Source organism: Giraffa tippelskirchi, chromosome 14, assembly GCF_054371585.1.
Source record: "Giraffa tippelskirchi isolate mGirTip1 chromosome 14, T2T-mGirTip1v1.2.pri, whole genome shotgun sequence".
In the NCBI taxonomy this organism is placed as follows: Eukaryota; Metazoa; Chordata; class Mammalia; order Artiodactyla; family Giraffidae; genus Giraffa; species Giraffa tippelskirchi.
The window spans coordinates 52,033,281-52,053,956 of NC_137288.1; the positions used below are offsets into that span (position 1 = coordinate 52,033,281).

At 43.3% G+C, this 20,676-nt stretch overlaps 1 protein-coding gene across 3 annotated transcripts in view; it reads right to left on the reverse strand.

Moving 5' to 3' along the window:
- The window catches only part of LAMA1 (laminin subunit alpha 1), a 123,607-nt gene that overhangs the window by 16,770 nt on the left and 86,161 nt on the right, over positions 1-20,676 (reverse strand). For all 3 annotated transcript variants that reach the window (XR_014075013.1, XM_081563138.1, XM_081563139.1), the window contains exons 35-49: positions 20,422-20,533; positions 19,134-19,296; positions 15,833-16,043; positions 15,532-15,648; positions 15,262-15,425; positions 13,251-13,386; positions 12,374-12,467; positions 10,972-11,088; positions 8,726-8,908; positions 8,258-8,412; positions 6,377-6,520; positions 5,267-5,400; positions 3,892-4,042; positions 2,788-2,912; positions 454-604 (exon numbers count right to left, since the gene is read on the reverse strand). Coding sequence is in view for 2 of the 3 variants with exons in the window: in XM_081563138.1 (XP_081419264.1) it covers positions 454-604; positions 2,788-2,912; positions 3,892-4,042; positions 5,267-5,400; positions 6,377-6,520; positions 8,258-8,412; positions 8,726-8,908; positions 10,972-11,088; positions 12,374-12,467; positions 13,251-13,386; positions 15,262-15,425; positions 15,532-15,648; positions 15,833-16,043; positions 19,134-19,296; positions 20,422-20,533 (2,157 nt within the window). In the remaining variant the exon portion in view is untranslated. The remainder of the gene's footprint in view (positions 1-453; positions 605-2,787; positions 2,913-3,891; positions 4,043-5,266; positions 5,401-6,376; positions 6,521-8,257; positions 8,413-8,725; positions 8,909-10,971; positions 11,089-12,373; positions 12,468-13,250; positions 13,387-15,261; positions 15,426-15,531; positions 15,649-15,832; positions 16,044-19,133; positions 19,297-20,421; positions 20,534-20,676) is intronic.

Sequence of the window (20,676 nt, forward strand, 5' to 3'; positions counted from 1 at the left end):
AAGAATGGCACATGACTTAGCGACTAAACAACAAAAATGCAGTTAGATGGAAGAGATGCAGGTTTGATCCTTAGGTTGGGAAGATCCCCTGAAGGAAGGCATGGCAACCCACTCCAGTATTCTTGCCTGGAGAATCCCATGGACAGAGGAGCCTGGTGGGCTACGGCCCGTAGGGTCGCAAAGAGTCGGACATGGCTGAATGCACATAATGATGAGAAGCTATTTTCTATTTGACACGCTTTTCTAAATGTTCGTCATTGAGTTTGTACTGATAAATAATTTAAAATGGGAAACTAGTATACATGTGTATACATGTGTGTATATTACATGCGTATATATTACATATGTATCTATTATCCTTGTATGTGCTCATAAAACAATCTTTAATAAATATCTTCATAGCAATCCAACTGTATATACACAGCAGGGCATAGTGCCCTTAAAGACTCTTACGGTGCCATTTGAAGCCAGGTAGAGAAGCAGCCCGTTAGGTGAATAGGTACTAAAAAGCATAATTATCTGAGTCACAGTAGCCCGAAGTGTCTTCTCCACGACAGAATATCCACTCCCAGCAAAATGGAAAGAGGCATCTTCATCCTGGGGGCTGCACAGAGAGAGGGTGAAATATAACCTGTTCTTAGGAAGGTTCACAAGGACACACGACACTCATGAGTTCTTCCTCACAAAACTGTCATAGAGCATTTATTTCCATAATTTGATAGCAAGCGTTAAGTCATAATAACTTAAAATATGCCCCCCATGAGATTATGTGAGACAAGCGCCCAGTTTCTTTATAAAGAAAAGAGAGTTAATGTAGGCAGCATTCACTGTAGTAAAAAGAAACTCCCTCAAAGGATGGATTGCTGCTATAAATAGTTCTACTTAGCGACTAGATTTTCATTTGCTCTAATTTCCTTTAATGTGACTTTGATGTCCTTTAATATCTCGTTTCCTTCAATGTCCTGTCTTAATTTCAGTGCTTTTGGAATAAATTTTATATTGGCATTTATTACATGGTGCTGGTTTTAACTAAATGCATCAGCTAAACTGGACTAATGATGGAAAACAAATTCATACCAATGTGCCAGAATCAGCTTACAAAAATATCACTGACCGAACAGAATCTCAAAAATCTGCAAGATGAGCTTACAACTCAGTCACACAGTTTGGACTCTAGCATACCTTAGATAAGTGTTTTCCAGTTTTCCCCACGCCTCAAAAAGCTGACTTGATTTACTCTTCAAATACAAAGTACTTGGAACATGTCATTATTATGTTCAAAAGGTACTTTTCTGGAATGTCATAGGGCTTGAGAGTGAAATTTAGATTAGAGTGTCTGGGCAGGGGGTATGAAGTTGCACTATTTACTACTGTATTTACTATTACACCTGGTAAAGGTGTAATAACCAAACTTTGTGTCACAACTCCAAGCAGAGACAGAAGACCCAACAATGACAGTGCTTCCGTTAACAAAGTAAAATGCAGCGGTACTCTGTAAAACCCCAGGTTTCAAATTTATAGCTTTCTATAGTCCTATTCTTTCTGAAAATTTCTGTCTTGATATCTCCCATAAAGAAGTATAAGAAATGCACTGTGCATAAATCAACTATGGTCTAATTCTTAATTACCTCCTAGAAGCAAGTCCCATTGCTTTACCTTCGGATGACTGGATTCATGTAGCGAAGGACACAGATTCTAGAAGCAGATTGCTGGGGTTCAAATTTCAGCTCCCCAACTTACTAGCTGTGTGACCTCAGAAAAGTTACCTAACCCCTCTGTGTCTCATTCCCTCCATCTGTAAAATAGGGATCACGAGAGAACCTCTCTGGAAGGAGGATACATGATTTGACATGCATAAAGAAACAAAAGACTGCCCTATCAAAGGTCAGCTAAGCAGCCAATATTCTACTGCACCAGCCACTCAGAACTTATGCAGGAATAAAGGCCTGCTGATTAAAGATTTTTTTCCCCCATATTTAGATGTGAACTGTTAGAATCAATGATTTTATATTATCCTCTAGGGATCTAAGAGATTTTTCATAATTATAAATGTATGCTGACACCACACTAAAGGAGTACAAATATATTCAAAGAGGAATTAAAAAAAAACCCAGTTAGCTTCCTTAGTAATATAAGCCAAAGTTAAAGGTACATGATCACATTGAGGAAAAACTTTTTTTAAATCTAAAGGACATCACTGGACCATATTAGTGATTTAATAATGGAAAATTACACACAAAGGAGAAAAGCACAATGAATTCTAATTACTGGCCTGCTCAAATGGATTCAGTTACTAGAAGTAGTTTATGAACTCACTAAGCTAAAGTTTTTGTCTAGGTAGGGAAACTTATCTAAAATGAAGACAGTTTAATCCATTGACAAATGCAGACATAAAGCACCAGTTTGTGTCTGTATCAGCACTTACAAAGTGTGTTCTATGGAACATTAAGAAAACTCATTTTTAGCAGGAGTTCAGGGTGGCTCAGTGGTAAAGAATCTGCCTGCCAACGCAGGAGACACAGGAGATTCAAGTTCAATCCCCAGGTTGGAAAGATCCCCTGGAGGAGGAAATAGCAACCCACTCCAGTATTCTTGCCCAGAGAATCCCATGGACGGAGGAGCCTGGCAGGTACAGTCCATGGGGTCTCAAAGAGAAGGACACGACTGAGTGACTAAGCATGCACGCAGGGTCAAAGGCATTTCAGAAATGCTACAACTCGAACCTTTTCCCTAGACCAGGTCACTGCGCATATTAGCATCTGAGGTGTCACCTGTGGGGTGAGTTACCTTCCGAAGCAGCCATGGCACTCCCCCTCCCTCTCAATATAGTTCCACAGGCCGATGGACTGTCCATTCAGGAAGGCCTCGCCCATGCAGCCTTTAAAATGAGTAACCTTCACGGCAGGAGACTTCTGGTGTAAACAAACACACAAACATAATCCACATACAATGAGTGAAAAGAAATACATTCTTTAAGTATCCAAAGCTCTTCCTTGGGAGCTCAAATTTCACAGATCCAAATTTTGAGAAAACAACATCCAGGAAAATGGCCAGTTTGTAATCACTAGACTTCCTTCCAATCATGAATTGGGATCCTAGAATGAGTGACAGACAGCAGGACGAGAACTCAGAGGTCACATCAGTTACTAGGGTCACTGGAGAGAAGGCCCTTTACCAGATGAGAAAAGAACCAGAGGATGTGGTCAGTGATGATGCCTGCCGGGAACAGAGACCCTCACTCTCATTTCAGAGCACTGAACCAGGCCCAGGCAACCCCAGCTTTATTGGGTGGGAGGATAACTGATGTAATAAAATATACCATGAACTCTTGCTAAACACTAGGGTTAGGGTTAGGGTTAGGGTTAGTCTACCTTTAGAGTCGGGGCTTCCCTGGTGGCTCAGATGATAAAGAATCTGCCTGCAATGCAGAAGACCCAGGTTCAATCCCTGGGTTGGGGAAGATCCCCTGGAGAAGGACATGGCACCCCACTCCAGTAATCTTGCCTGGAGAATTCCATGGACAGAGAAGCCTAGCAGGCTTACAGTCCATGGGGTCGCAAAGAGTCGGACATTACTAAATGACTAATACACCTCTAGAGTCAGAATAGAGATAAGGGAGTTCACAAAAATTAATGTGGAATACTGAATTTCTTCTTTTATTATTGAGGGGGGAAAAATAGTAAAACGAACCGTTGGCTGCTTTTCCCTTTATACCATTTATGAAGCATGATCCTTTATAAAACCAACCTAACTCTGCAGGTGAACTGTCATTAAACAAAATAATAGAAGCAGGAAAATCGTTCTCTCCCTAGAATATTTTCAAAAATGTAAGCATATTCATTTCATCTATTGGTAAAATCAGCCTGTTCAGATGAGCCTTCAGAATGTTACCTTGATCTGTCCGCCAAGCCCTCCAACAAACATCATGGTTGAGTTGTTTACATCCAGAACATTAGCTGTTCCAGGGGATTTACTTGTTTTTGGCGGCGGCTTTTGAGCTGCGCTCATTTCCTTTATGCTCAGCGAACCAACGTTCCCAAACCTGGGGGTCACAGACAGTTGCAAAAAGAGCACTTTCAGAAGGACAAATCGGTCCACACGTGTGTGTGTGTGCACGCGCGCACACACACACACACACACACACGTCTGTTCTACACACAGCCTCCAGTGGCTTCTGCCCACGTCTCCACTTGCCTCTCTGCTTCTGGGTTTGCCCAGCCCAGCCCTAGTGTGCACACTAGGATTTTGTGGAGTACTTCTTCTAAAGCATAAATTCCAGCCTGTCATCTCCTTGCTTATAATAGTTACAGATAATGGACTAAATATGTTTCAACAGCCCATTGCCTTTGTTATAACCCTGTTTTCTCAAATAACAAAGTAAAAATCACAAATTCCCAACAACACTACCATAACAACAAAATGTGATATTACAGAAAAGTGAAGAGAAAGATACACATAATGCTGCTTAACAGTAGTTGCCTCTAGGGAGGAGCTTTATTTTATTTTTTATAACTTTTATTATTTTTTGGCAGAACCACATGACAGGCAGGATCTTAGTTCCCTGACCAGGGGTCAAACCCTTGCCCCTAGAGTGGAAGCACAGAGTCCTAACCACTGGACTGCCAGGGAAGTCCCTGCAGGGAAGTCCCTGGGGAGGGGCTGTAAAAGGAAGAACTTCACGTGCTGCCTGAATTCTGAGAAAACACACCCCCACTGGTTCCCTCCTGGCCTGCCCTCTGCTTGTCCCACCGCCAGCCAGGTGGCATCTCCACTATGCTGCACATTACTGCCCTCTTCTGTGTTGGCTGCCCAGACTTAGACCTGACATTCTAAAGGTAACATAAACTTTTAACTTTTTTTTCATCTGATGGTTGATTTTGGCAACAAAGTTTATTTCTCCTGTAATAATGAAAAAAATTCTTACAGTTAATCTAAACTAAGTATTCTTTCACCATAATCTGATTCCCCAGAAATTTCAAGGACTGTTACATGATATTACAAACATGTTGTTGTTCAGTCGCTAAGTCGTGTCCGACTCTTTGTGACCCCATGGACTGCAGACACCAGGCTTCCCTGTCCTTCACCATCTCCTGGAGTTTGCTTAAACTCAAGTCCATTGAGTCGGTGATGCCATCCAACCACCTCATCCTCTGTTGTTCCCTTCTCCTCCTGCCTTCAATCTTTCCCAGCATCAGGGTAAACACATAGTTACTTAAACGATGCAGCTGAGAAATGAGAGATGCTCAGATAGAACTTTGTCTGCTACCTGGTCACATAGATGCTGTGCCACTTGTTGTCATCAATTGGGAAGTCTGGAAACTCCAAGCGTGTTGATCCAGAGCCCAAATCCCAGAGGAAGGCCACTTTTCCTCGCCGCATCTCCACTGCCAGGAAATCAGCCTGGGGTGCGGGGCATGAGCTGCGGTTAATCCACAGGCCAGACTGTGGGCATGACCACTGACACACTTTAAAGGAGGAGTTCTTACAGCATTTTCTCTATTCTTAAATAGTCAAAAAGTGAACACAAAAAAAGATCTTCTATTGTCTTTAAATGCTCCCCTCCCCTGGAGCTGGAGCATGACCCAAAGGATTGTATTGGAGACAGTGGCCACCACTGGCCATCAGTGCCCACCACCCTTCCCCAGCATGGCCCTCCATGGAGCCACCCATGAAGTTCTCCCAAGAAAACTCGCTGGGGGCCAGCAGCCTCTACAGGGGTCATAAGGAAGGCTGTTTGCCCAGCCTGAAAAGGCAACGGACAAATGCAAATTGCACAACAAGACAGGAGCCATGAAACCCTACAGTACGGACTGACCTGTGCTTTGCACCTTGTGTCTTAAGAAAACATTTCAGATGGCATTTGTGTGTGCTAGTATCTTCTGCCCAAGGGTCTGACCTGTTCCCACTGACACAGCCTAACGAAGCAATAGTCTTCCCCAGGGTACTTGCCCTCTGGGAACCGCGAGAATCTTAGTGGGTGGAAGAGTCTGGGGGAAGCTTGACAATTCCGACGTGTCTCTCGGGGTGCACACCTCCACTCCTGGTGACAACTGCCAAGGTCGACTTCACAGACTCAAAGTGAAGCTCCGTGGCTTCAGAGGTCACAGGAGACATTACGAAAAGCTCTGTCCCCACTGCTCACGGTTAAAGGGGCAGAGGGAGGCACTGTTCATAAACGCCACTCTCCTCTTTACAGGCATGCATTTTCACAGTTTGTTTTCAGTCTAACATTATCAGCTTAGCAAAAGATTAGTTATCTTAGAAGCACTAGTGATTTCATGAAAGCCTTATTTTTTTTTTTAACCAAAAATGTACCAATTGAGAAAATATCCTCTGGCCTAAGAGACTCAGTGTGGCTTCCACGGGTCATACTCACGCTAGTGCTGCTGCCCAGGTAGAAGAGAAGGTTGTCGGGTTCACTTGTCTTCACGTTGAGCGTTAGGCTGTTGTAGTTGGTAGAAGAAATCTGGGGCTGGTAAGCCCGGATACAGTCTCGGTCTGCAGACACAGCAACTTTGATCTGGAGAAGGAGAAGAGACGTGTCCTCAAGTGCCTTAGAGTCATCCAGGACACACACTTGCAGCATGCCTGGGGGTCAGAAGTGCTGTGCTGTTCTGACTCTTCACTGCTGGGCAGGATTCCTCTCCGGATAATAGTGCTATGTGTCTCAAAAGGTGAAAATCAGATGGAGCTGAAACTTATTCCATTCGGTAAAATATTTTACTATGGAAAAGCCAGTTGTGGGATTTTAAAAAAGAATTTTACATAAGGAACTCTATTTTGTGAGACTTGATTCCTTAAAGATAAGGAGTTTTTCTAAATCACTTTGGAATCTTACACCTGACACACAAAGGCTATTTGATGATCATTTACCTGGGAAATCCCAAGGACAGAGAAGCCTGGCATGCTACAGTCTGCAGGGTTGCAAAAAAGTTGGGTGCAAATGAGCATGCATAATATGTAGTAAATGGAGGGCTGATCTATCACTTAGCAAATATTTATAGACCAGTTATTTCACTCACATATCACTCTGGTAAATAATTATTGCACATAATCTTTATATTAACCCTCAAGATTATAAGTTTATATTAACCAGAGCACTTGGAACCATCCGTCAGGTTTTTTATTTGGCAACTGGAACTAAGGCAGATGGAAACCAGAGCCCTTATAAACCTCCAGCTCTTCTCCCAAAGTGAAATCACTCAGGGATCAAAGAATCCAGAGCTCCTTTTTCTTGGCTAGAAGCTTCAGGAAGGTAAACATTAGACCAGAGGTCACCTTTATTGTCTATAGGTCCCCAGGAGCATGACAAATGATGTTCTCTCAATCTTATTTCCCTGAAACGCCTCTGCTTTAGCACACGGCCAAGGCCATGGCCAAGGATGGCTGGAAACATTCTCTCAAGCTGTGTGCTTTATGCAGGTAGTGACCTGGATTTGAGCAGCATTCATGCGATGCTAGCTGTTTTGTCAGAATTCTAGAGATGCGGCCCACACCGCACAAGCATTCTGGAGAATATTTGGATTATGATAACACCAACTTGGGAAAATGATGGAAAGAACACTGTATGCAACCAGTGAGACTTCCAGCAATGCTAACACTTAGACCAATGTGTTTGTACCAGCCAGCAAATCAGTGGGGATCTAGAAATCTAGGCCATGATAATAAATCTCCATAAGGACACAGACATCTCTTTGCTAACAACATTCTGAAACACACAGAACAAAAGCAGGAATCAAGGAAAATGGGACTCATTAAATATACTTAATGTAGATATCAACACTGAATATTCATTGGAAGGACTGATGCTGAAGCTAAAGCTCCCTTCCTTTGGCCAGCTGATGCCAAGAGCTGACTCATTGGAAAAGACCCTGATGCTGGGAAAGACTGAGGGCAGGAGGAGAAGGGGGTGACAGAAGATGAAATGGTTGGATGGCATCACTGACTCAATGGACATGAGTTTGAGCAGACTCAGGGAGATAGTGAAGGACAAGGAAGCCTGGCGTGCTGCAGTCCACGGGGTCACAAAGCATTGGACACATCTTAGCGACCGAACAACAACAAAATAAAATCTGTAAGACAGGGCTTTAAACGCACTTGGAGACAAGGCTGTGAGAAATTGGGCATTTCTGAGAACTTGTCAGTAGAAAGTGTGACCGAAGCCCTCTGCATAGGAGGCCCCTGGGACGTGTGGTTCCAGGAGCTTCAGCTGGGGGGGTGGTGCCAGGCTCCTGAGACCCATGGGCCCCATACTCACAGACGCGGCTTGTTTCCGGGCCTGGCTGATCAGCAGTTTGATTTCTGACAGGTTTCTGCTCAGGTTCTCTTCTAACATCTTCAGAGGCTTCAGCCGATCCAACAAGAGGTTGGCTTGTGTTTCCACGTCTTTGACTTTTCTTCCAGCTAACAAAGCTAATATACGAAGATGACAAGAAAGTTGGCAGGGGAGGAGGGGAGGAAACAAGAGAAATAAGCTGGTCATTACTAACGCGCTGGATACACTAGAATATCCAAATCATCAAATCCCTGACGTTTTGGTAAATATATAAAAAATGCACCAGCCCAAGGCAGTACCCAAGGCCCTTCTCTTCCTTTATAAATGCAAGTCCAGATGTTGCCACATATTTATTATTTAGGATTGCTGTCTGCGAACACCCATGTGCCCTGGGCCAGCTCACGTGGCACGACGCAAACTTTCCTAACGGGACGGGATACCACGACCTACTGGTCATCGAGGAGTCTCGGAGGAGTTCGTCTGTTTTCTGTAACGTGGCGTTAACCCTGGACAGGTCAGTGGACGTGTTCAACAGCTTCTGGCTCAGCCCCACAACATTCTTGAGTGTGCTGGTGGCGCTCTGGTTTGCAGACAGGGCCAGGTCTTTGACTTTGGCTCCTCTGTCTCTGACACCTGAAATAAATTTATACTCAAGCACATACTCTGGTGGTATGCAGAAAACCATAAAACCACAACGAATGTAATTTTACACAGAAACACGTTACAGAATTTCTTTCTGGCCCTTGAACACAAAAGGGGGCTTCTGTTTCTAATGACAGTGTTAAGGCTGCCTATCACACGTGCTGGGGTTTCCCTGGTGGCTCAGTGGTAAAGAATCCACTTGCAATGTGGGAGACATAGGAGACATGGGTTGGATCCCTGGGTTGGGAAGACCCCTTGGGGTAGGAAACCGCAACCCACTTTTGAACTGTGGTTTTGGAGAAGACCCTTGAGAGTCCCTTGGACTGCAAGGAGAGCAAACCAGTCAATCCTAAAGGAAATCAATCCTGAATTTTCATTGGAAGAACTGATGCTGAAGCTGAAGCTCCAATACTTTGGCGAAGGGCTGACTCATTAGAAAAGACCCTGATGCTGGGAAAAATAGAAGGCAGGAGGTGAAGCAGACGACAGACGATGAGATGGTTGGATGACATCACCTACTCAATGGACATGAGTTTCAGTAAGCTCCAGGAGTTGGTGATGGACAGGAAAGCGTGGCGTGCTGCAGTCTATGAGGTTGCAGTCGGACATGACTGAACTGAACTGATTTGTTTTTTGTGACAACACTCTATATCGAAGTATGATTTCAATACACAATGAGATCACAAAAGCAACTGCTAGTTGCCGTTTGCTCAGCGTCTTATATGTTAACAATCTAAACTTATTTGCTCCCTTTCTGATCATTCCTTTATAGTCACTAATGGCTTCTCCAAATCGTTCCGTGTCTGGATAAGAAGGTTTAGGAATTTAAACCCAAAGGTGCCATAGAAGTATCCTAGGCCAGAGGAAGGGTATTTGCCCACAACTTGCTGCTGGAAATAATAGCACAGTAAAAACTAAACGGTCACTAAAGATAAACTGGAGTTCAGCTATTCTAGAAAATCTGGGTGATAAAGTTTTTTTTTTTTTAAAGGCACTTGTATTCATTTTTAAAGGGTTTAACACAAAAGGGACAAAGATTAACACTAGAAGAAGCTGTATGCAGGGTATACGGGTATTCCTTTAAATCTTGCAACTTTTCTGCAAATGTGAAATTGCTTCCAAATAAAAAGTTACTGTTGAATGTTTGATCAACATACACCATGTATCCTTAAAAACAGATAAATAAAAGAAAAAGAAATTTTCAGATCAGAAAATGCTCCACTCTTTTAATGTAGGGAGTCAGTCCAAAGTGTCCCAAAGTCCGGCTTCTCAGGGTAATTTTCATGCTTATAAAGTGACTGATGCAATGAATGTGAAAGTTGGGCCAACTCCAGGAGATGCTGAGGGACAGGGAGGCCTGGTGTGCTGCAGTCCGTGGGGTTGCAAAGAGTTGGACACGACTGGGCAACAGAACAAGAATAAGGTGAACCAGTAGACAGAAGAACTTGGGAGATGTTTTCGGTATCTTGCAAGACTTAAGAGAAAAGAAAAGGCTGAAGAAATGTAAGATAAATAATGTACCACAGTGCAACTTGCCTGTGTTAAAAAGTTACCCTATTCAAAATTTTAAGGGACACTGCATTTTCAAGCCATCAGTATTAAAGTGATTTATTTTAGAAAGCCTATTGTCTCACAAAGGAAGATTTCTTTCATTTCCAAACAAGAATTCTCTAAATTATCACATATATAATGAATGTAGCATTTTGCCCTAAAGCAGGAATATTTCAGCTTCTTTACTTGCTAGCTGCTTTGAATGTCTCTTCTTTCATCTCAGGCCCATTTTAAAAGTTAGCAATTAATCTGATAGCATAAAGAATCTAAAGCTTTGGTTTTTCAGAGTGTAATTCTACTTCAATGCAGGTGTTCTGAAGCTATAAAAAACACAGCGCTCTTGCTTCCAAACCATATCCCTCTGTAAGTGAAAACTCTGTCAATCTTGGTCTTGTTTCGGGTGAGGGGTCTCCATCAGACTTGCGGCAGGTCTTCTGCTCACGTGCAAGTGTTTTGCAATGAGAAGATATTAATTTAAATCAAGAAGCCCCTTTTCCACTTACCTTCAGGAATTGCTCTAAGTATCAAGAGTGATTCGTTGGTCTGCCTGGTAATTTTATCAGCATTCTCTTGAAATCTCTTTGCAGTATCTTTCAATCTACTCAGTTCCAATGTGATACCTATTCAAAGGGGAAAAAATGTTCCCTTTTAAGCTGACCCTAAAAAGTTGCTTGGATGACAGTTTTATCATTCCTGACCCATCTATAAAATCAGCAGCTTTCTACAGAGAGCCCACATATTGAAGGTTTGTCTAACAAGACTTAGCACCACTCAACCCACACTCAAATTGTATGCTTGGGGGCTTACTTGATCATTTTTTTTTTTTTTACTTTGTTTTCCTTCTCACTAATACTTCTTAAATTCATGTTTGATTCAATTAGAGCTCTAGGGCGAAAAGGGCTTCCCAGATGGCGCTAGTGGTAAAGAATCCACCTGCCAGTGCAGAGGACATAAAAGATGTGGGTTCAATCCCTGGGTCAGGAAGATCCCCTGGAAGAGAGCATGGCAACCCACTCCAGTATTCTTGCCTAGAGAATCCCAGGGACTGAGGAGCCTGGCAGGCTACAGTCCATAGGGTTGCAAAGAGTTGGACATGACTGAGTGATTGAGCAGAGGCAGAGTATATTAAGATGATAGATATCAAGAGTACTGGAGTGGGTTGCCATTTCCTTCTCCAGGGCATCTTCCTGACCCAGGGATCGAACCTGGGTCTCCCGCATTGCAGGCAGACGCTTTACCATCTGAGCCACAGGGAAGCCCATATATATATAACTATATACAGATATATATATATATACACAACTATGTTATAAAACTTGTTTGTTTCTCTTACACAACAGAGTTGTCTGCCAGTCTGCATTACGCTTACTGACTAACTCTTACATGTGCCAAAAATTGCTTACTGAAAGTCCTAGGAAAAATGAAACCACATTGGTTTTTTTTTTTTTGGATAGGTATTTTTAATAGAAAAATCAATAAATGATTTAATTCAATAACTTTATGAGAACCTACCATGGCTCTAACATTGCATTAGCCCTATGCAGAAGACAGAAGAAGAGTCAAACATAATACGACTCTTCAAGAAATGGTGAAACCCTGAGATGGACAGAGAAGCATGAGACATCACAGGTATCCTGACAAACGCTGTGAGGACCAGCTGGAGCTCAGGAGCTAGAGCAGTGAGCAGAGGGTTTTGTTCTCAGGGGAGGCTTGTTGAATCTATGGGAGATTGGAGGGGACTGCACAATAAAAATTACATGATCTACGATAGGAAATTGGAATATTATTGTGACAAAGAAATGTTAAGATTCAACTTGCTCCAGGAAAGAAGAATGTTCTGGAAGTATGTTCAGAGGTGTGTCCACAATCACTCTGGCATCAACACAGCCCGAGCTGGGGACTGACCTTGATGCTTTCTGCTCAGGCGGTTGCCTTCTTTGAGAAACTTGGAACTGCGCGAGAGGGCCGCTCTCCCGTTAGAAACAAGAGATTCGGAAGCCTGTAAAATGGAACAGTTTAAACGTGGACCTGGAGGGCAGGGTGGGCTCTTCCTGGAGGTGGAGAGAGCAACTCTGTCCTGTCAGAATATCCCCCAGTGTCCTTCCGAACAAGGAAGTCAAGCAGACAACAGGCACGGACGACTGAAGTAGTCCTATTAACATATGTGCTAGTTTGTGGCTGAAGAGAAAGAACACAGTCATTTTAAAATCTATAAACACAAAAACCAGCCCTTAAATGAAGATGTTCACCACGGGTAAGAACAGATATCTAAAGCAGATATCAATTAACATTATCATTTTTGTTCTAAGAATTCTTAGATGGCTCAGCAGGTAAAGAATGTGCCTGCCAATGCCGGAGATGCAGGAGACACGGGTTCCATCCCTGAATCCAGGATTAGACACGGGAATAGTCTAAGGGGTTCATAAGCTTGTTTAAGGTCCACTATTTACTCCCATAGGAAAAGACAATATTTTTAACGCATTAGAATATATTACGGAGAAAGGAATGGCAACCCACTCCAGTATTCTTGACTGAGAAATCTCATGGACTGAGGAGCCTGGTGGGCTACAGCCCACAAGGTCGCAAAGAGTTGGATACGACCGAGTGACTAAGCATGCAGGAAAAGAAAATGCACATGATGGCAAAATCCCACCAGAAAAGAATCTTGACAAGTGTAAATTTAAGCCACTGCCTCTCTGCTTGAGCATCTCACGGAAGGCTCGCTTGACCACAGCGCCGAGAAAAAGCAGGCATCCAGGGAAACCTGAGGGGCCTTTCTTACCGTACTCGCCTCTTTCACAGTTCCGAGAGCATCTGTAGCCAACCTTTCTGATTCCTCAATCAGGCTCTGGATGTTGGAGTGGACGTGAGCTGCGCTGGTGGCATTCAGGGACACATGTCTGACATTCCCAAGGCCACTGTGTAATCAGCATATTTAGAGACATTATGATCAATAGAACTGAATCTGCCCACTGTTCCCAAAAGCCTCCCACTTAGAGAAACATCATCAACAAGGAAGACGGGAATCTGTGCCAACATGTGGATTCCCCTCTAATTCCCAATGCCGTCTTAAGAAGCTGTGGTCACCTTGTCTCAGTAACACTAAGAACTGCTGCTTAATTAACACCCAAAGAAGAGATGACCACTTTTTAGACCATCCAGTCTTTCATCTCTGTTCAAATCCCCTGCCTGTTTGCACTGGTTGTAATCTCTCCTGCTACACACATGTTCATTTTAAAAAGGCTTTCTTAGCTAAGCATATGTGAGGATGCTGAAGCTTATTCCTCAAACAGTATACACCAATTTGATGAAGTTCACCAGGGGTTTGGGAGGAGGATGAGATAATACTTCAGTCATCTGAACTTCACGCTTGCAAGGGGACTGATCACTCAAGAACTTGCCAGCTAGTAATGGTGCAGTTTCATCCAGCTCACTCTCGCTTCAAAATGAAACCTGACAATAGACACATCTTTGCCTGCTGAGTAGCCCACTTCATTTTCTCCCCAAGGTTATTAAGTTGGGTGATTTCCAAAGCAGGGACCAGCAGTTATTACTTGCTACTACTTGACTGGCAAAATTCAGTGACTTACAAATAAAAGACAAAGTTATTTAATTTTATGCATCATACCAAACTGCTTTTACGACTCATACTAAGTAATAAAGATTTCGTTGTAGCTACAGATGTAGTCAGAACATCCTTTTCCTTTCTGGAAAATGAGGAAAGATGAGAAAAGGAGAAAAACTAACTGAGTACCTAACTCCATTTTTTGTTACTGATTCCGACAGCAGACGGAGGCAGTAGAGCTCAATGCAGCGCATAATTTATGCAATAGTAGTCGTTTTTAATTGCTTTCGTTGTGTGAGCTCGTCTTTTATGGCAGCACTCCTCAAATTAGAAAAATATTCATTTTTCTCCTTTCACAAAACATACCCAACACACAGAAACACATGTATTCCTAGTGTGTCCAGACTTTTTCCACTCATAATTTATAGCAGATTCTAAAGAAATAAATGTACTAACTCACGATATTGTGTAAGGTCTTAAACCCCAATTCCTTCATTTGCTGCCATCAGATCACCTGGGGACTTAAAAACAAATTTAAAGTACAGGCCATATCCCACAGTCTGGGGGATAGGGGAGGGGTCAGGGAACAGAGCCATTAGTATTCTGCAGTTCCCCAGGCTCCTCCTGCAACAATTCAGGAACCACTGGCCTATAGTCGCGCTTCTCATTTAAAGGCACGTCTAACAAACTAAGGATATACTTGACAAATATCCAAAAGTATACGTTAAAGTAATGAGTACAAAGGTAGCCTTTTAGGCAGTAGAAAATAATGGAGATGGTATCTTTCAGGAGTTGGCAAATAGATCCTCAACACTTCTAACAGTCCAGGGTGGGCAACCACAACCTGCATCCATGCAGAAAGCCGGCTGGATCACAAGTCCCAAGAAGGCAAGATGCATAAGGAAATCAGTATCTGGTTCTGTCCATGGGCAAACTCATAAAGTCCTGAGTACCAGGTAGATACTGAAGGCCTTGCTACCATAGCATAATATTTGTTTTCATTCCTATCTGCTTCAGTTCACATTTTTCCATCGTACATTCCTGCTAATGGTCAAACACACTACCAGACTTGGGAGGAAACCCTCCTTGCCGTGGAAATAAAAGAGAAGTCTTTGTTTTTACACACAAAAAAGAATGTGACTTGACACTGTGAATGAAATAGCCAGGCTTATTATTCTCTCTGATCTGCGGATTGCAACCTGTAGGGTTCCTGTCATGTGTGCCTCACCTGTCCAGAGCACCTGCCAGTCTCTGCAGCTCAGCGGCGTGATCCTCCGCCCTGTACACAAGCTCCAGCGCTCTCCTTTCGGACATCTGCATGACCAGGTCATCCACGTGGCGCCTGATTTGGGCGGTCCACAGTAGCAGCTCGTCCCGGTGTTGCTCTAGTTGCTAAACAGAGATTAACACTGTGACCACGTGTGCGTTTGTTTAATGGCATGTCTGGGGCCTGGGAGGCTTCCCTGGAAACACTGGGCTGAGCTGAGTTGAGACTTACCGCGAGAGCCTCTCCCGATGCGTTTGCAGGAGCAGCGGCCGCATCCAGCAGTCCTCTTCCTTTGGCAATCAGCACTGACGTCAAGTTCTGTTCTTCTTGAACACGCAGCTTCTTCTCCTGCAGCAAACAGCATGCTCTAAGGATGCTTCGTAAAACCAAGTTGGCCTCTAAACCTCGGGTGCCTGACACTGTGTGCTAAAGTCAGCCCTCGGGGCTCATTTTTTAAGAAGCAAAGGATGATGTCATTCACATGGGAGAATCTGGGACCAGCTCTAAGGGGACGAGAGCTGGCAGGACTCACGTTGACCTTTCGCAGGTTGGCCCCGATGAGGAGCAGCAGGCGAATACTCTCCTGGGTCTTCGTCTCTGCTTCTCTCAGGAGCTCTTCTGCAGCCCGCACATCACTGTTGTGTGTTGAAAGGAGGCTGCTTACTGCTTCTCTTAACACCGCCAACTCTTCCTGTGGCTTCTGGTAATTTTCCTGAATTTGTGACAATAAATCTTCGGCAGCCCTGGGAACATAAAAGATGGTAAGAAATGAACAACAAAGCTCACAGCATTGATGTATAGTGAAAGGAACTTTTACATATCCCTTCTTAGTTTCATCTTGAAGTCCCAAGTGGTACATCGCAATCCTTTAAAAAGGGAAAAAAGTTTTTCTAAGGCCGCTATATGTATGGCAGGTTTCCACTTTATCCTTAACGATCTTTCTTGATTTAACAAACTTCCTAACATATTTTAGTGGAATTAAAGAAACCATCTCAGTGGATGTGGATTCAGAAAACTGGGGCCACAGCCTGTGAATAATGGCAACTGAAATCTTCATTACAATAGGGTCAGAAATTGAAAAAAGGAGACGCTTCAGTAATTTGCTCCAAAGTCACCAATGTATCCATACAATACAAAGGTTTTCCTGCAGCTAGTAAAGAAACAAGTTTTATAAAAACTTTTAAATACAAATTGCCAGGAAGATATAATTTGTACCACTTTGAGAAAAGCAAGCTTCAAGAAATCAAAAGACATTTCCCCCTATTCTTTAATAAATGTGCTATCAAATTGCTATTTAAATCAAATTTGAACTTAAAGCTATATAGAATAATACAATTTTCACACTACAGAACTTTGCAGTGGTTGAATATATCCTATTCTTCCTTCAATTTTTCAGAACTTTGAATATTTTTGTGGAAAATGCCTTGTAAATCCCCCTTAGTTTTCACAGATTATCAGATCGCTAGGCTAAAACACCACAAGAAAATTTTCCAAAGGTATATATTTGAACTCTGACATCATTAGAGCATCAAGAATTATTTGAACATTCTTGTGATTTTAAGAATTATAAAAAAGACAGTAAGATGCTGTATTATGATAGTGACAAAGAGAACTAAAAATAGTACATGGGAGACACACAAAAAAGTCCAATGTATTTCTAATATCTAGCCATGAAATCCTTCAGTTCATATTGTTAAAGAAGGTATTGCTCTAAGAAATTTAAAATAGAGATCAAATTCTCATCTACAAAATGACTTTACCATCTAAACCACGATCTAGTGAAATGACATAATTGACAATGACTTGAAAGACTACAAAGAAAAATCATAAAACCCCTCGGCACTCCTTATTAGCTTCTTCCTGTAAAATTCAGTTAATACAGTAAAACACAGTTTCTCGAGTGGCATTTATCCACCACACTAGTGCCGTGAGCAGGTAAGCAAGTTCCATGAGAAAGGGTTGCATGGTGCCACGTATTCAGCTGTCTTCTCCAGGCTCATTGCAGAGATTCAAGACTAAGTACTCAGCCTGAAGACTTGTGGTGAAGACCCGACCTCTCCTTAAGAAACTGGAAAACAGTTGGAAAACATAGCTACAAAGGATCATTTGCAGGGTACAGTAAAGGGAAAGATGGGCTTCCGTGGTGGCTCAGTGGTAAAGAACCTGCCTACCAACGTAGGAGATACAGGAGACACAGGTTTGATTCCTGGGTTGAGAAGATTACCTAGAGAAGGAACTGGCAACCTCCACCAGTATTCCTGCCTGGAAAATCCCATGGACAGAGGAGCCTGGTGGGCGACAGTCCATAGGGTTGCAAAGAGTCGACACAACCGAAGTGACTTAGCACGCAGAACACACCAGGTTTCATATTGTCCTGGAGGTTCAACACTGATGGAGTTACGAATATTCTCTGGGCCTCAGTCACTTCGGGTGTGTCCTTCCCACCTCACAAGGAGGTGAGGATGAGCACATGCAGGGGTGAGGCGGGAAATCTACAGCTCCCCACTCACCCAGCACAGACGAGCGCCCCATAGACAATGGCCCCCTTCCCATCTCCTGAGTCCTCGCCCAACTCTGAGCTCCCCTCATCCAGTCCAGAGTCCTCTCAGGGCCCTTCTGGGGCCCTAACAAATATCCCATAATTAGATCACTAGTCCTTTTCTCCAAAGCCTATGTGACAGTAAGTTCCACCTTTTGTTTTTCACCTAGCAAATCAACAACGTCAAAAATCCCACTTGATGAAAATATATAAAAACTCAGCTCTCCAGGGTCCTGCTGGTAGAAGTGGATGTTGTTTTAAATTCCTAAACTTGGGGTATCTGTTTTCCTTAATTAACAATAATCTTTTGATGTTCAGGCTGGCTGTCCATTGCTGCAAAACTTCTATATAACCTGGCTCGCCCCTCGCCTCCTTGGAGCAGCTGTCTCGTGGTTACTCGAGATACTGCCTCCCGGGCTTAAGTCCTAAAAATTCCCACTGAATAAAAGATAACTTTCAAAGTAATTAAAAACCATGTAGAAAATAATGTGGCAATGTAAGTCGGGAATCCTCAAAATGCAAACTCTGGTTAAATGACTTCACTTCTTAACATCCACCCTGATAAGATAATGTGAAATTCAGAAAAAGATTTTGATCTAAGTGATTCTTTAAAATATTATTTAAAATAGCATAATGTATTAAAATAGCTTAAATATCTTATTACAGAGACTGGAGTTTTGATGGAGTGTGGTGTGATCACTGAAGCCAGTACTTAATCAGACATTTATCACAACCTGGCAGACAGACAACTTTGCTATTGCATCAAGTAATAATTGTGTGAAAATACTAAGAAACAAAAAGCCTGAAAGCAAACTGAAAGTTTCTCGTGACCACGTCTAACAGTTCTTTGTGATCTGTTTTTCAAATCTCAGGTTTCGATGACAGTTTGCGTAACTGAGCAAAATTATTCTGGCATGATGTCAGTCTGTCATAGAGTTCACAGCTTTGGCAGTGGCCACCACCTGTGTTTGCTTCCGGTGAGAGTTTCCTGCATTATACTTAATCTTCAATAAAGACAGTATCAAGAGGTTTGTTTGTTCACGCTAAGTAGAAAAGGTGTTTCAGGGTCACAGAGAAAAAACAAACCTATCACATAATAGCACAGGCAGAAGCACTGCCATTGATCACACTGTGCTCTGCTGCCAGGGGGAGCGGTACCCCTCTCTTTTCCTGTTAACAGTCTGTCCCTCGGAGAACTTACTTTCCTTTCCCTCCTCCCACCTGCCTCCCTCCCCCTCCGCTATCACATTTTCCCTCTAACTGGTCGTGTCATGAGCGCTGTTCAGGAACTTACTTGAGTTCCAGGGTGGCGTTTTGGTGCAGTGGCAGGAACTGCCTTTTCCGTAAGACTTCCAGCAAAGCCGTGATGTTCTCCTGCATGTCCTGAAGAGCTGAGCTGGGCAGCTGGACATCGTCATCCAGCGTCTGGTTTAAAGTCGTAGCCTTTTTGATCATTTCTATGGCGAAAGTTCATCAATCACTGAATAAGTCTCTCAAAAGCAGCCAGTCTTAGGATGGGAGAACTTAGAACCTTCTCCAGTGAGGCTGCTCTGCCCACCTACACTGGGCTGACCCTCTAACCAGGCCAGGTTAGTCCGTGTACCCAGCGCACTCTTGACATGCCCTGTCAACACACTTGGGAGGGGCTTCCCTGGTGGCTCAGTGGTAAAGAATCTGCCTGCCAATACAGGGGACTCGGGTTCAATCCCTGGTCTGGGAAGATCCTACAAGCCAAGGAGCAACTAAGCCTATGCAGCACAACTACCAAGCCTGTGCTCTAGAGCCCAGGACCTGCAACTACTGAGCCCACGTGCCGTGACTACTGAAGCTCGTGCGCCCTAGAGCCCGTGCTCCACAATAAGAGAAGCCACCACAATGAGAAGCCCTCGCACCACAGCTGGAGAGCAGCCCCTGCTCGCCCCAACTAGAGAAAAAACCATGCAGCAGTAAAGACCCAAAAATAAATATTAAAAAAAAAAAACAAAGAAAAGTGTTTTTAAAAAAACACTCAGGAACCTGGGATCCCTGGTTTATTTCCTGTCGGCTTCCCTGGTACCCGTGAACCCTGTCCGGGCAGGGTTGAGGCACCACGATCATTGCAGCATTCCCTGCCCCTGCCAGGAACATCTGCATATAGAAGTTCTCAGTAACGTTTACTCTTTGAACAACAACCAATACGTGATACTACTCCTTTTAAAAAATGTCTTTTGTCCTAAAAATGTCCTTACTTTCTGCCTTAGAAAGTCTGATTGTATTGGCTCAGTGATAGAGAATCCGCCTGCCAAGGCAGGAGACTTGGGTTTCCATCCCTATGTCGGGAAGATCCCCTGGAGAAGGGAATGGCTACCCACTCCAGTATTCTTGCCTGGGAAATCCCATGGACAGAGAAGCCTGATGACCTACAACAGTCCATGGGGTCTTAAGGAGTTGGACATGACTGAAGTGACTTAGCATATTGTGTGTGGACATGGGAAGGCCCCAAGAGTCCAGAGCATGTCACGGCTATTCAAGTGCTGATTGAAGAGAGTAGGTTTTCCTACCAAATAACCCAGACTCATCAAGCAACATTCTGAGGACACTACCTTCGATGTCTGTCTGCAGCTTCTCAGTCAACTTAATGAGGTCCACACTCTTGTCCAGGATTCTTTCGGTGGCCCTGGTCACCTGCTCACTACGTGTCAACACTCTGTCAAGCTGATGGAAAATAAAGGCACCAGGTGAGTTTCACTCTGAATAAAATGCAAGCTTCGGTATGCCAGATGTTGTCTCTTTTAAGCAACAAAACATATTCTATATCACAGAAAAGGTTCACCATCATGGAAGCCAAGGTTGACAGT